This window comes from Microcaecilia unicolor, chromosome 3 (genome assembly GCF_901765095.1).
Source record: "Microcaecilia unicolor chromosome 3, aMicUni1.1, whole genome shotgun sequence".
Taxonomy (NCBI): Eukaryota; Metazoa; Chordata; class Amphibia; order Gymnophiona; family Siphonopidae; genus Microcaecilia; species Microcaecilia unicolor.
Genome location: NC_044033.1, coordinates 385,332,388 through 385,347,691, shown reverse-complemented (window position 1 = coordinate 385,347,691; position 15,304 = coordinate 385,332,388). Strand labels below are relative to the sequence as shown.

The 15,304-nt window shown below is 45.3% G+C and overlaps 1 protein-coding gene across 1 annotated transcript in view; it reads left to right on the top strand.

Moving 5' to 3' along the window:
* The window catches only part of CCDC25 (coiled-coil domain containing 25), an 87,245-nt gene that overhangs the window by 60,308 nt on the left and 11,633 nt on the right, over nt 1-15,304 (top strand). Inside the window, exon 8 of the mRNA XM_030198670.1 lies at nt 8,944-8,989. Coding sequence (XP_030054530.1) covers nt 8,944-8,989 — 46 coding nt within the window. The remainder of the gene's footprint in view (nt 1-8,943; nt 8,990-15,304) is intronic.

Sequence of the window (15,304 nt, the reverse complement as noted above, 5' to 3'; positions counted from 1 at the left end):
GGTAAGCCGATCTCAGGACAGCCTTTAGTTGTTCACTTCATGAGAGGTTTGCTTTTGTCAAAGCCCCCTGTCAAGCCTCCTACAGTGTCATGGGATCTCAATGTCGTTCTCACCCAGCTGATGAAACCTCCTTTTGAGCCACTGAATTCCTGCCATCTGAAGTACTTGACCTGGAAGGTCATTTTCTTGGTGGCAGTTACTTCAGCTCGTAGAGTCAGTGAGCTTCAGGCCCTGGTAGCCCAGGCCCCTTACACCAAATTTCATCATAACAGAGTAGTCCTCCGCACTCACCCTAAGTTCTTGCCAAAGGTTGTGTCGGAGTTCCATCTGAACCAGTCAATTGTCTTGCCAACATTTTTTCCCCGTCCTCATTCCTGCCCTGCTGAACGTCAGCTGCACACATTGGACTGCAAGAGAGCATTGGCCTTCTATCTGGAGCGGACACAGCCCAACAGACAGTCCGCCCAATTGTTTGTTTCTTTTGATCCCAACAGGAGGGGAGTGGCTGTGGGAAAACGCACCATATCCAATTGGCTAGCAGATTGCATTTCCTTCACTTACGCCCAGGCTGGGCTGGCTCTTGAGGGTCATGTCACGGCTCATAATGTTAGAGCCATGGCAGCGTCGGTAGCCCACTTGAAGTCAGCCACTATTGAAGAGATTTGCAAAGCTGCGACGTGGTCATCTGTCCACACATTCACATCTCATTACTGCCTGCAGCACGATACCCGACGCGACAGTCGGTTCGGGCAGTCAGTGCTTCAGAATCTGTTCGGGGTTTAGAATCCAACTCCACCCCCCTAGGCCCATGTTTGTTCTGTTCCAGGCTGCACTCTCAGTTAGTTGGTAAATTTTTTAGGTCAATCTCAGTTATGTCCTCGCCGTTGCGAGGCCCAATTGACCATGGTTGTTGTTTTGAGTGAGCCTGGGGGCTAGGGATACCCCATCAGTGAGAACAAGCAGCCTGCTTGTCCTCGGAGAAAGCGAATGCTACATACCTGTAGAAGGTGTTCTCCGAGGACAGCAGGCTGATTGTTCTCACAAACCCGCCCACCTCCCCTTTGGAGTTGTGTCTTCCCTTCTCTTTGTCTTGCTACATATGAGACTGGCCGGCACGAGCCGGTTCGGGCGGGAAGACGGCCGCGCATCGGCGCGCGAGGGCTAGCAAAGGCTTTTGCTAGTGAAGATTCCGATTGGAGGGGCTGCCGTGGACGTCACCCATCAGTGAGAACAATCAGCCTGCTGTCCTCAGAGAATACCTTCTACAGGTATGTAGCATTCGCTATATGGGGGCCAAGATGGTGACATCTGCAATTTCTGCTCTTTTACTGTTTTGCTTACATGTTTAATTATGAGCAAATGGAAGGGCAAACCTAGAGCTTTCCCCTCTGAATCCTAGAAATCCACTCTGGAAGGTCCCATGGATTCTTTTGTGCAGTGGAGGATCGACCAGCACGTTTATTTCAGGAGACTGCCTGGCTGTTTCAATGCTGGTGCTAAGGAGCCCTGTGTAGTTCTGTTGAAGTGAAACCTTCCTGAGCCCAGAGCAATATGTGCCTCCTCTTCACTCCTGATCAGAAGCCCTCTCAGGAATGTAGAACACAAGCATCACAGGTGAATCATTGTCACAATGGGAAGCCCTAGGAAAGGAGCTGCCCTGGATTTTCCTTGGGAGTGCATGGTATCAAAAGAGGAGAGAGGTACGGAAGTGGAGAGTGTTACAATATTTTGTAGAGACTACTAGCACAGATTTCCAGTTTTGAACTGTGAGTAGAGAGGTGTGGTAGCCGTGATAGTCCACTTTTAAAGGTAATCAATAGAAATAAAACATGGAATGGAAAATAAGATGATACCTTTTTTATTGGACATAACTTAATACATTTCTTGATTAGCTTTTGAAGGTTGCTCTTCGTCAGATCTGAAATAAGCAAATGTTGGTAGATGACAGTACATATAAGTGAAACATCAAAGCATTTCAGTGACAGTCTAAAAGTATGGGGGTGGATAGGTGGGAGACAGGAAGAGTCGGGTAGATGAGGGACAGGGAGATATGCATGGAGATAGGAGGGTGACAAAGCAGAACAATTTTATGGTTTATAATGGGCTAGAAAACCCAGATCTTTAAGTCCTGTCTGGTGAGTGTCAAAATATTTAATCATTCTGACTTCAAAGGTCTTACGTTCCTGTATTGTTTTAAAGTTCCCTTTCAGGATTCGTACCATGAAATCACTGGTACAGTGTTCTGGTTTTGTGAAGTGCTGCCCCCACAGGGGTGGCATCCTGATTGTTACTAGCATTTTTCATATGGTGTCTATTTATTTTTAAATCTCTCCTTTAGCATCTGACTTGTTTCTCCAATGTAGCAGCCTTCGTTGCATTTTTTACACTGAATGATATATACCACATTGGAAGATGAGCACGTGAAAGATTCCTTAATGTTGAATATTTTTCCTTTTTGAATGACACTGGGGTCCTGTGAAATCTTTTGTCATAGTTTGCAGCTGGATATATTGCAGGGATGTATGTCATTGTCTTCTTTTTGAGTCTGTGTTGGGAGCTTACTTCTAATTAGCATGTGTTTTAAGTTGGGTGGCTGTCTGAAGGCCAGCACTGGTGGGGATGGGAATATCTCTTTCAGTAATTCATCCTCCTTGAGTAGAGGCTGTAGATCTTTTATGATTTTTCTTAATTTTTCCAGCTCTGGGATGTATGTCACTATAAGGGGGATTCTGTCTGTGGCATTTTTTTCTTTGTACTGTAGCAGATTTTCCCTGGGTGTTTTGAGGGAGGAGGCAATATTCTTGGAGATTATTTTGGGGTTGTAGCCTTTCTGTTCAAAGGATGCAGTCAGGATTTCAAGGTGCCTGTCTCTGTCCCCTGGGTCAGAGCAGATACGGTGGTATCTTGTGGCTTGGCTGTAAATAATGGATCTTTTTGTATGTGAAGGGTGGAAGCGGGAGTTGTGGAGGTAGCTGCATTTGTCTGTGGGTTTCTTGTATATGGATGTTTGTATATAGCCATCGTTGATTGAGACTGTGGTGTCCAAAAAATTGACTTTTTCTGGGGAGTAGTCAATTTTGAATCTGATTGTAGAATGGTATGTATTGAAGGAATTGTAAAATTGTTTCACAGTTTCTTCCCCCTCAGTCCAAATCATAAAAATGTCATCGATGTACCGGTAGTATTTTAGGGGTTTGGTCTGGTATGTATTCAGAAATGTCTCTTCAAGCTCAGCCATAAAGAGGTCGGCATATTGGGGTGCTGTCCTGGTGCCCATCGCAGTTTGAAACTGAGAGCTTCCTAGGAGTTTCTCTTCCAGAATGGAGGATTGAGGGGACAGGTCTGCCCTTCCATTTGCTCATAATTAAGCATGTAAGCAAAATAGTAAAGAGCAGAAATTGCAGATGCCACCAACTTGGCCCCCATATTTACAATTTATAAACACATTGGATCAGAAACCTTAATTATATGTTGCCAGGGCTCTGATATACAGAACAGAGCTTCTAGCCATTTAAATTGCTTGTCTGGGGCTAAGTGGAGATATTCAGCTGCACTAAAGTTAGGGTGGAGTGGTGACCTAGCTGGTCAGCAGCGCTATTCAGTCCGCTAACTGGCTAGGCAACCATATAAAGTTAGGACATGATCAATACATTTCCATTCAAAATAGCAAACTTTTGAATAGCATTTCACAAGCTCAGAGAATATACACCAATATAAATTCAAGAAGAAAGGCTTGTGTGTATAAATACTTATAATGAAAAAAAAATGTTGTGCTCTTAGTGTGGGGATCAGAAGGCTTATGGTTCTTCTGTTCTAAAATCACCCAGTATCGTCCATGGCTCTTATCAATTCTTTGAAAGCTATCCAAACTTCTTATTGAGAAAAATCTTCCTTCTTTCAAACAATCTTCAATGTACAAAAATATATAATGCTACTTTGCTTTTATACTGTTGGCTGCGGAGGATCTTTTCACTCCAAAATGAATCATGTTTCACTGACAAGCAACTGTATCAAGGATCAACCCCCCCCCCCCCCCCCCCCCCCCCCCACCACCACCACCGTTTTTAATGCCAAACCATACATGCTGAGAAAACATGACATTTTCAGTTTAATTAACCATCAGATCATGCAATAACTAGTATTCAACAACTTCTCCTAGAAGCAATACATAAAAATAAAGCTAAATTATAATGCATTCAAACTGAACAGTGTTCCTTTACTAGTGATGTCATGTTGATGCACAGTTGGCGTTTGTATGAAATGTCTGCATGTGGTAAAGATTGATTAAAGCAAGTTTTACATAAAAGCCAATAGAAAAGTGTTGACAGACATATCAGAGGCAGCAGTATTATTGCTCTAACTTGTAGCTTTTGTTCTTATTCCCTAAGTGATACAGCTGTTTTTAAGCAGTCATTGTCATTTTAGTGTTGATACTAAAATTGTTTAAACCTAGTAGATAGGAAAGGAAAGCTATTTGTTTTGGTTCAACGGTTGTTCTTTTGTACATGACATTGTCTGTGGCAGTACTGTCCTGTCACTTTGTGCCAGGCCCCAGGGAGATTAATTTGATACCATTGAATAATTTTCATTTTATCAGTGGTTGTTTGGGCAGAATTTAAAATTTCAACTTTCAATTGAAAATGCTAGCAAAATGACCTAGGTAGCTAGAAGGGTTTAACACAGGGATGCAGGAATTTTCAGTGTATTTTAGCTGAATTTAAATCATTTTATGAGATCTACTCTGGGCTTACATGAACATGTCAATGTGCATAGTAGGTTATTATTTACGGGAAAGGGTACTTTCTCCAAGGAAAAGCAGGACAGCATATTCTTACACATGGGTGACATCATGTGACAGCCCAGCACACATATTTCACAGCAACTTTCTAGAAGCCTTTAGAAGTCCCTAGCACTTGTGTGCACACCTTCCCGCCCACCACTGCTGCACAGTACCACAGCCTTCTGTCATCTGTGGAGCAATGCAGTTGTCTTCTCTATGTCTCTCAGCTCACATCTGAGTCTTTTGTTTGACTTGTTTCAGCTGTTTTGTTATAAGTTCTGCATGGGACCAATTCTTTTGCCTTTTTGGTTCCTTTAGTGAGTTTTTTTTGGTACTTCTAAGTTTTCTTTCTTTTTCCATAGCTCGTCGGCCCCCTTAGGCCTGAGCAGTCCAGTCATTATTGAGCTGTTTGATTTCACTTTGTCTTTCTCAACATGTCTCAGAAAACTCCCAGTGGTTTTAAGAAGTGCTGCTTATGTGGCAGGACTATGTCACCAACTGACACTCACAGTTGGTGCCTGCTATGTCTGGGTCCCAACCATGATGTTTTTCTTTGTAAACTCTGTTGGCAGATGTCCAAGGGAACCATCAAAAGTTGTGAGCAATGCAGACGTATTTTTGGCACTGAGAACTCTGTTCCACTGATGTCAGTATCGGAAGCATCAATCTCCTATGGCTCCTGGAGCTGCATCAGACATGGGGATGTATCAGCACTAAGGAGGTCTTCACCCGCCTTAACATCGAGCCTCGGCCTCACCTACCAGGTCCAGGCATCCTTGGATCCTGCACCAAGGACCCATAAGGATTTCATTTTGTCCTCATCAGTGCCGAGGGACTCTGATGCCTTGCATTGGGCACACTGAAAAGCACTGGCATCAGTCCCCTTGAAAGCATGGTGTAAAGAGCACTGGGGCATCATTATCACTAATACCCGAGAAGCGTCTGCACCATGAGGATTTGGCACCGAGGCGTCAAAATCCTTTGGTCTGGAACCAGTCATCTAATTCGACCTCAGTACCTTTTCTTGACCTGACCATTTCACCTGAGCTATCTTTACAAATGCCTGTTTCCGAGGAACTGGAGGCGACTTCTAGGCTAAATTGATGCTGTGGAATCAAGGGCATCAGCGTACTTGATGTCAGTCCAGCCAATTCTGGCAGCCCATTCTCTCACTTTTGGCCGAACATCAACACGATGCCTGTCGTGGCGTCGGGGTCAGTACTGGCTGAAATGGTGTCTAGCCCTTAGGGGGAAGCTTCCTGTAGGTCCAGGTCTCGTACCTTTCCTTGGCACTCTCACCTAGCGCTTACCCATTTGTCTAGTCGCCCGAGACAAGTGAGAACTCTGAGAACTATTATCCTGAGTCTGATTAGGACCACTCCTGAGTTTCTGAGGAAGAGCCAGAAGTTCTCTCGGAGAAGGGTCCCTGGACCTTCTATCAGATTCCGCCCCACTGCATGAAAGGAGAAAGTCTACCCCTGAGAAACTCTTCTTTTACCAGTTTTGTTTTGGAGATGGTTCAGATCATCCCATTTAAATAGGGGGTTGAGGATGAGCCCAGGGCAGACATATTGGAGATCCTTGATTTTTGATGCCCCTCGGGTAAAAGTGAATCGATTTTTACTCGTTCAAAAAGTACAAAGACTAGGGAACACTCGGAGTTACATGGAAATACTTTTAAAACAAATAGGAGGAAATATTTTTTCACTTAACAAATAGTTAAGATCTGGAAGTTGCCGGAGGATGTGGTAACAACAGTTAGTGTATCTGGGTTTAAGGTTTGGGCAAGTTCCTGGAGGAAAAGTCTATAGCCTGTTATTGAGGTAGACATGGAGGAAGCCACTGCTTGCCCTGGGATTGGTAGTATGGAATGTTGCTACTATTTGGGTTTCTGCCAGGTACTTGTGACCTGGATTGGCCACTGTTGGAAGCAGGATACTGGGCTAGATGGACAATTGGTCTGACCCAGTATGGCTATTCTATTGTTCTTATGTAACATCCTTAAGGCTGTTCTAAAGAGACAGCGGAGACCCACCCTCACCCCCTTTTCTGTGCAACCTAGTCATAAGAAGCCTGACTATGTACAGACTCCAAAAGATTCCCAGAGTCGGGAAGCTTCAGCTGCTATACCACTCTGTAGTCATCAGATCTGATCACAAAAGAGCCAAAAGCTCCAAGTATCAGAGCCACTTACCTGGCAGGAAAGAGCAACAGTCTGGCAGACAGACTGAGGAGGATAATGCAAGCACATGAGTGGGTGCTCAACATGGGCATAGCCTGGGACATCTTCTGAGAATGGAGCACCCCCCAGTGGGGGGGAACAACAAAATTCCTCAGTTCTGCCCCAAACTAAAATACCACAGTAGACTAGTCTTGGATGCCTTTATCCTCGATTGGCGGACGGGTCTTTTGTGTGCATATCCTCTAATACCTCTCATAGTGATGACTTTACTGAAACTGAAGCACAACAATGGACCAATGATCCTCATGTTGGCTGAGGCAGATGTAGTTGCCTTTACTTGTAGAGCTAGCCTATGAAGACTGGAGATGCTTCCAACACTCAGAATGAGGGATCACTCTTGCATCCTAGCCTCCAGGCCCTAGCCCTCACAGCTTGGATGTTGAAAACTTTAGTGAATCCTCTCCAGCTGTATGAGAGTGTCACCCATGTCCTGCTTGCTTCCAGGAAGGATTCCACTAAGAGGTCATATTTTAAATGGAAGAGGTTTGCCCTAGATCCATTTTCTTATCCTGCACAAAAACTGCTTGAAAATCAGTCTGACAAGTATTTAAAAAAACTCAATAAGGGTTCACATCTGTGTGATTGGCACATACCGTCAGCATATAGAGGGTAAGTCCAGCTCGCTGTACAGCCTCTAGTCATTTGATTCATGAGAGGTTTTGCTTTTACCCAAGCCCCCGGTCAGACCTCTCACAGTGTAATGGGAACTCAATGTTGCTCTTACACAGCAGATGAAATCTCTGTTTGAGCCATAAGGTCATTTTCTTAGTGGCAGTCACTTCAGCCTGCAGGGTCAATAGCTCCAGGTTCTAGTAGCTGATCACCTTTCACTAGCTTTCATCGCAGTAGAGTAGTTCTTCACATGCATCGTGTTAGGATTTCTTAATTAGTCAATTGTTCTAGCATCATTCTTCCTGAAACCCCATGCCCATCCCAGTAAAAGTGTGCTGTTCATCTTCAACTGCATGAGAGCCTTGGCCTTCTATGTGGAGTAAACAGTCCACCCAGCTTGTTGTTTCTTTCATCCCTAACAGGATGGGAACTATCATCAGTAAACACGTTATCCAACTGCCTAGCTGACTTTATTTTCTTTACTTATTCCTAGGCCAGGCTCTCTCTGGAAGGTCATGTCAAAGCTCTTAATGTCAGAGTTATGGCTTCCTCAGTAGCCCACTTGAGGGGTGCTTCTATACAGGAGATTTGCAGAGCTGCAACATGGTCTTCAGTCCACTCATTCATATCTCTTTACTGTTTAGAGCAAGGCTCCCAGTGAGACAGTCAATTTTGTTCAATCTGTCCTTCAGAATCTAGTTGGTGTCTAGAATCCATCTCCTAGGCCCATTTGTCGTCTGTTCCAAAAAAGAAAAATGTAAAATTTCTGCCAGGTACTTGTGACTTGGCTTGGCCACTGTTTGGAAAACAGGATACTGGGCTAGAAGGACCAGTGGTCTGACCCAGTATGGCTACTCTTATGAAAGTATTCTAGGCCTTGTTATTCCCTTTTTGTTTTGGTCTGTCTATTAGCTAGGGATGCCCTTCTGTGGGAATATGCTGTCCTGCTTATCCTTGAAGAAAGCGAAGTTGCTCACTTGTAGCAGATACTCTCTGAGGACTGCAGGACACACATTTTTGCAAAGCTGCCCACCTCCCCTAGGAGTTGTATCGTATTAGCTTTCTAAAAGACTGGTCTTGTGCAGCGGCACCTGGGGGGGGGGGGGGGGGGGGAGGTGTGCATGCACGGTGTAGTCTTCTAAAGGCTTCTGGAAAGCTGTTGTGAAGTTTCCAAGCCGAGCTTAATCAGATGATGTCACCTATCTGTGTGAAATGTGTCCTGCTGGCCTCGGAGAACAGCTGCTTCATTATATTTGAGTTTCTAAAGCTTGGAATACATTTTGAGATAACATCTGCAATTTCTTTCCAGGAGCTATACTTCACTGATGAAAGCAGAGAACATGTCAGCGAATGAGGTATGTATGTGCTATCAACTCTGCACATGTGTTACAAATCAGCAACCATGAATTTAGCAATGATTCATTAAATCTCCAAACAATAACAGCATGAGTAAATTTAATGTATTTATCTCTCCTTTCTGTGTGATGTGAAAGACTGTAGAAAGTATCCTTCTGCTTATCTGCTCCTACTGCCTCATTTAAGTATATTGAAAGTCTTGTAAGTCTTCTGATTAGGATTTCATGGCAATACCCCACCCTTACTTAGTTAAAACTAAGGGCCAGATGCACTAAACTTAACGAGCCAGCAACGTGGTTTTTAAACCAGTTCTAGCCAGTCTAGTGAGCAAGTAGTAAAACAAGACGTGCACAAAAGGGTTCTCCGAGCCATTTTCCTGTCACGGTAGCAGCTAACGAAAGCGGAATGCAAATGATCTAAAAGTTATTATAATGAGCTAATCTAATATAATAAAACGCACCGTGAACGTTCTAATGAGGACAACGTTCTGAAGTCACTAAAAAACACTCCCTGAAGGGTTCGTGGCATTCGTGGAGTTCGTGGCGTTCATGGTGTGAAGCCACCCAGCCGTCTCTGCCCCGCCCTCGCGTCAAACGTCATGACGTCGAGGGCGGGGAAAACACACGGATCGCGAGGGCAGAAAAAAAAACAAACGGATCGCACCCACGCACGGTGCGTTTTACTATATTACATTTACCTCTGTGGTGGCGGTTCCGGCAGCGCAGCGTCAGGGAAGGAGGCGGCGCTCCCGACGTCTAGCCTTCCCTTCGCTGTGTTCCGCCTTCTTCTGACGTCAATGATGAGGTCAGAAGAAGGCGGAACACAGCGAAGGGAAGGCTAGACGTCGGGAGCGCCGCCTCCTTCCCTGACGCTGCGCTGCTGGAACCGCCACCACGGAGGTAAATAAAAAAAATAAAAAAAAAAAAAGAAAAGGGATGTTGGGGGGATAGAAGAGGGTGGGCAGCAAAGTTGAACACTGGGAGCAGGAGGGCAGGGGAAAAACGACAGCATGGATGCGAAGAGGAGGGGGGGGGGAAGAAGAGGGCGGGCCAGGCTGGGACATGGGACAGAGAGGAGCATGGATGCGAGGAGGGGTCATGGAAGGAAGAGAGGGGAATTACATGAAAAGGAAGAATGGAGGGGGCAGGGGACAGAGGAGCATGGATGGGCATAGATTGGGAGGGCAGAGCTCAGGGAGAGAGGGAAATTGCTGGAAAGGGAAAAATGGAGGGGCCAGGTGACAGAGGAGCATGGATGGACATGGATTGGAAGGGCAGGACTCAGGGAGAGGGGAATTGCTGGATAGGGATGAATGGAGGGGACAGATGGGCATGGATGGATATGGATTGCAGGACAGGCCTCAGGCAGAGAGGGGAAATGCTGGATAGGGAAAAATGGAGGGGCCAGGTGACAGAGGAGCATGGATGGACATGGATTGGAAGGGCAGGACTCAGGGAGAGGGGAATTGCTGGATAGGGATGAATGGAGGGGACAGATGGGCATGGATGGATATGGATTGCAGGACAGGCCTCAGGCAGAGAGGGGAAATGCTGGATAGGGAAAAATGGAGGGGCCAGGTGACAGGGGAGCATGGATGGACATGGATTGGAAGGGCAGGACTCAGGGAGAGGGGAATTGCTGGATAGGGATGAATGGAGGGGACAGATGGGCATGGATGGATATGGATTGCAGGACAGGCCTCAGGCAGAGAGGGGAAATGCTGGATAGGGAAAAATGGAGGGGCCAGGTGACAGAGGAGCATGGATGGACATGGATTGGAAGGGCAGGACTCAGGGAGAGGGGAATTGCTGGATAGGGATGAATGGAGGGGACAGATGGGCATGGATGGATATGGATTGCAGGACAGGCCTCAGGCAGAGAGGGGAAATGCTGGATAGGGAAAAATGGAGGGGCCAGGTGACAGAGGAGCATGGATGGACATGGATTGGAAGGGCAGGACTCAGGGAGAGGGGAATTGCTGGATAGGGATGAATGGAGGGGACAGATGGGCATGGATGGATATGGATTGCAGGGCAGGCCTCAGGCAGAGAGGGGAAATGCTGGATAGGGATGAATGGAGGGGGCAGGTGACAGAGAAACATGGATGGCCATGGATTGGGAGGGCAGGGCTCAGGGAGATAGGGGAATTGCTGGAAAAGGATGAATGGAGGGGGCAGGGGACAGATGGGCACGGCTCACACTCTCTCTCTCATATACAATGTCTTTCTGACTCTCCCTCTCACACACTCTGTCTCACACTGTATCACATTCACTCTCTATGTGCCACACAGTCACTCACACACTCGCTTGGTCTCATACACTCACTCTCACAGAGAATCTGTGTCTCACACACACTCTCTCTCTCGCCCACACACACACACTCTCTCTCACACTGTGTCTCACATACACACTTGCACACACTCTCATTCTCACACACACACTCTCTCACAAACACACTCACACCCAGACTCACTCTCTCTCTCACACACTCACACTTTCACTCTGACTCTCAAACAGTCACTCTCACATACACTCTCCCAAACATACACACTCCAAGGAAAACCTTGCTAGCGCCCGTTTCATTTGTGTCAGAAACGGGCCTTTTTTACTAGTTAGTATTATATTGCGCATGCAAGGCAGATGCACAGCCGTTTTCCGACCCCATGCACCGTGGAAAACCTAATGGGAGATCTGCACCTCTCGTTGGGGCTGCTGTGAGCGGGACCCATGCAGAGGAGGACGCCCTTCGCAAAAATCGGAAGAAAAAAAAATCGTCCAAGTGCTCGTCGGGGGCGTCCTTTCAAGTGGCTAACAGTTGGACATCCCTGACGAGCAATTGGACATTTTTTTCTTCAGATTTTGTGATGGGCATCCTTCTCTTGGACGTGTTTTTCTTATGACTAAGGTGCCCGAAATGACCACCGGCGGAGAGAATCGGGGATTGGCATGTGTGAGGACGTCCAAATCAAAACTATTTGGATGTCCCTTTCGATTATGCCCCTCCAGGTCTCTCTCAGCCTATCACAGCGCGTTTAGCTGTCACTGGTGTCAGCTAAACGCGCTGTGATTGGCTGAGAGAGACCTGGAGGGGTATTATCGAAAGGGACGTCCAAATAGTTTTGATTTGGGCATCCTCGCACTTCCCGATCCCCAATTCTCTCTTTCTAGGGTCCCGCTCTGTCCCTCTGTTGCACAAAATGCTCGGTAATTTATTGACGGCTATTATACACGCAGTTTGTCTAAATGACAATATTCTAAATGACTTAGAACAACAGCCTGGACTAAAATCACAAGATCTTTCCTATCAAAATAATGATGAATTTGGCATAATTGACGGAGTTTAAGAAATACTACTTGAACTAATTGGTTAACTTGGGGTTCAAAGGAAAAAGTGTTATGTAGAATAACCCCAAGGGCCTTGGAAGTATGCTCAACTTTCAAGGTAAGATCATCAGAAACAACAAATAAATCTTGGGCAGTATTAACATTATGATCAAGCCAAATTAATTTTGTTGTCTTAGCATTCAACTTAAAACTGTGAATCGAGCTGTAGTATTTGATCTTCAAAATACACAAAGCAACCTTAGATTGTCTTGTACTGGTCGTTACCAACAGGGATTAACAAAACATATCATCTGCATAGGAGTAAAATATTACTCCTAAGGAGGAATCATATTTGATGTCATATAAAAAAAAGATGCCTCAAGTTTGTGCCACTTGGAAGAATCTACATAGCCTTCTACCTGACACTCCACCAGCATGTTAAAACTCAATGCATGCCACTGAGTCTGGGGGATGGGGGTGCAGGCAGAGGTCCTCCAACTGATCAAAATAGTTTTTGGCTATCAAACACACTTTAGCAAGAAAAATATCCCTGTCTCAACCAATGCAATACAACTCATGTAAATCGGAGACATCGCCAAACAGGCTAGGTGCATGTCATGTCAAGGAATAGTGTAGAACTTTATATAGGTCCAATACCACTTTTCTCTGAAAGATCTGTATTCGGGAGCAAAGCCAAAACGTGGCCCAGGTTTACCTTATCCACCCCATATTTGATGCAAGCACCTCTCACAGGCCAGCTCGGAACACGTGCCATGGTGTGATATAAGCCCACAGCAGGTATTTATATTGCATCTCCCATAATAGTACATTGGAAGACAGTTGTGGTGGGTTGTCAGTGGCCATTTTCATCCACATCCACGGATAGTCTGCCCCTGGATTCCTGAAGGGAAATCCAAATTACCTGTCAAGGAAAGCAAAGGGGAGACATGAGAATTGCCCCCCAAGAACTTTATCAACTTTGCCAAATAATCCTCATGGATCTCCAAATTACCCATCCACCCATGTGTTACTAGGCTGGGCTGCCGTAGCATGCAGCAAGAAACTACCAGAAAGAGGTTGAATTAAGTGCTATTCTAACCAAGTCAGAGTATATCCAATGTATCACACAACTGGTCTGTGTAATATGGCGTCCTCCTGAAGCCATATTAAAAAGATAGGCAGTGTAGTCCCACACTTATCTTTGGGAAGCATTTAAGTCTAAAGAGATTTCTAGGTTTTCTACCCCTTCCCCCCCCCAAAAAAAATCTACAGTATACAACTGTACTAGACCTCTCTCTCGTATTAGGATAGCGAGCATCTAGAGAACATAAAATCAATGAGGAACAAATATCATACCATAAAGAAAGGATCTGCCTTTCTGAGGCGAGCTAGACTTCCCATATGCTTTCATAGTAGCTCAGTGTTGTGAACATTAAAGCTCACAGTTTTGAGCCACCTTCTTATTTTCTAGTGCTCCATATTTATTTATTTAAGAAATGTATACCCTGCTTAACACTAAGCAGCTTACAGTAAAACATGCATTAAAAAAAAACATTTAAAAAAACCAGCACAACTTCAAAACATTACCATTTCACAAAATATAACGGCTGTACTCTAAAACATACTTAGCGGCTGCTGTATAATCGTACATTAGAAGAGGCCTGAAAAAACATCCAAGGTTTTAGAATTTTCATAAACTAGTAAATTTGAACAAAAACACAAATGACTGGGGAGCTTGTTCCATGACACTGGACCGGCTATCAAGAAAGCACTTACTCTTGTTTCCACATAATACTGGCACCAGTTGTCTTACATTCTCAGATCTCAGGAAACGCGCACTGCCTGTAACAAATACCAAAGCACTATCTGAGGTAGAACTTTATAAATCAATGACAGTATCTTCATGGCCTAACTTACTAAGGGACAAGAAAGCTTAGTAAATCTGGTTCTTAATGCATCGCTACAGGCCATTGGCAGATATTTATTTGCAGCAGCTGTCCTCCTCTCCCCCCCCCCCCCCCCCCCCCACCTTCACCCAACATCTCCCCCAACCTGTCCTCTAGTCTCGTATTCCCCCACCTCTATTGTTGCAGGCTGTCTTAGTTGTCCCGGAAAATGAATCAATCTTTGTCAGAAGAGGAGAGAGGAATAGGGAGATAAAGGATAATCTGAGAGGAGAGGAGCACATCTCAGAGGAGAGAAATGGGGAAGGTATTTCAGGGGCAGAGAGAGAGAGGCTGGAAGGGGAATGAAAGCATAAAAGAAGTTAGGAAAAGTCAGAGTGCAAGGCAGGGAGGAAGACGAGAAGGGATCCTTCATCAGGGAAATGGTATCTGGGATTAGCAGAAAGAAATTATCCCTTTATGCTCTATGCCTGTCATTCACTCACTCTCCCCATAATCCTCTAATTTCCATTTATCCCATCCAATCCTATGACTGTATCCATACATTTACATACCCCTTATAATCCTCATTCGCATTTCATTTCCTGTCTCCTAAGTCACATCCTGCAGCACCTTTGATTCTCTCACATGCCCTCTCTCTCCTCCAGTACACAAACTGCAACCCCTTCAATCACTCTGTTTTGTCCCCCTACATTCTTTCATTCTGTTCTGCCCTTGTCCACTGTTTTACCCCCTCCATATACCCTCACTTCTGCTGTTCTTTCCCAGTCAGCTCTAGCCCAGCCCAGCAGTTAGCCCCTTACATAATCTCTTTAAGAACTTCTAGTCAACTCACTCCCTTCAGTTCACTGGTACTAATATCCCCTTCCCCCAACCCCATGCTGATTGGGTGGCAAGTGGAAAAGGAGAGTGGTACTGTGTTGATTGGGCCCTCCCCTTCTTCCACCTTGAGCCTGCCTTCTTGTATCTGTTTGGTTCAAATCAGTGGTTGGGCCCAGGGCATTAGAAAGAGAGATCACAGAGTTGCATGGGGACAAAAATTTTACCCATCCCCAATGGAATCTAATGCATACCCACTTGTACTTG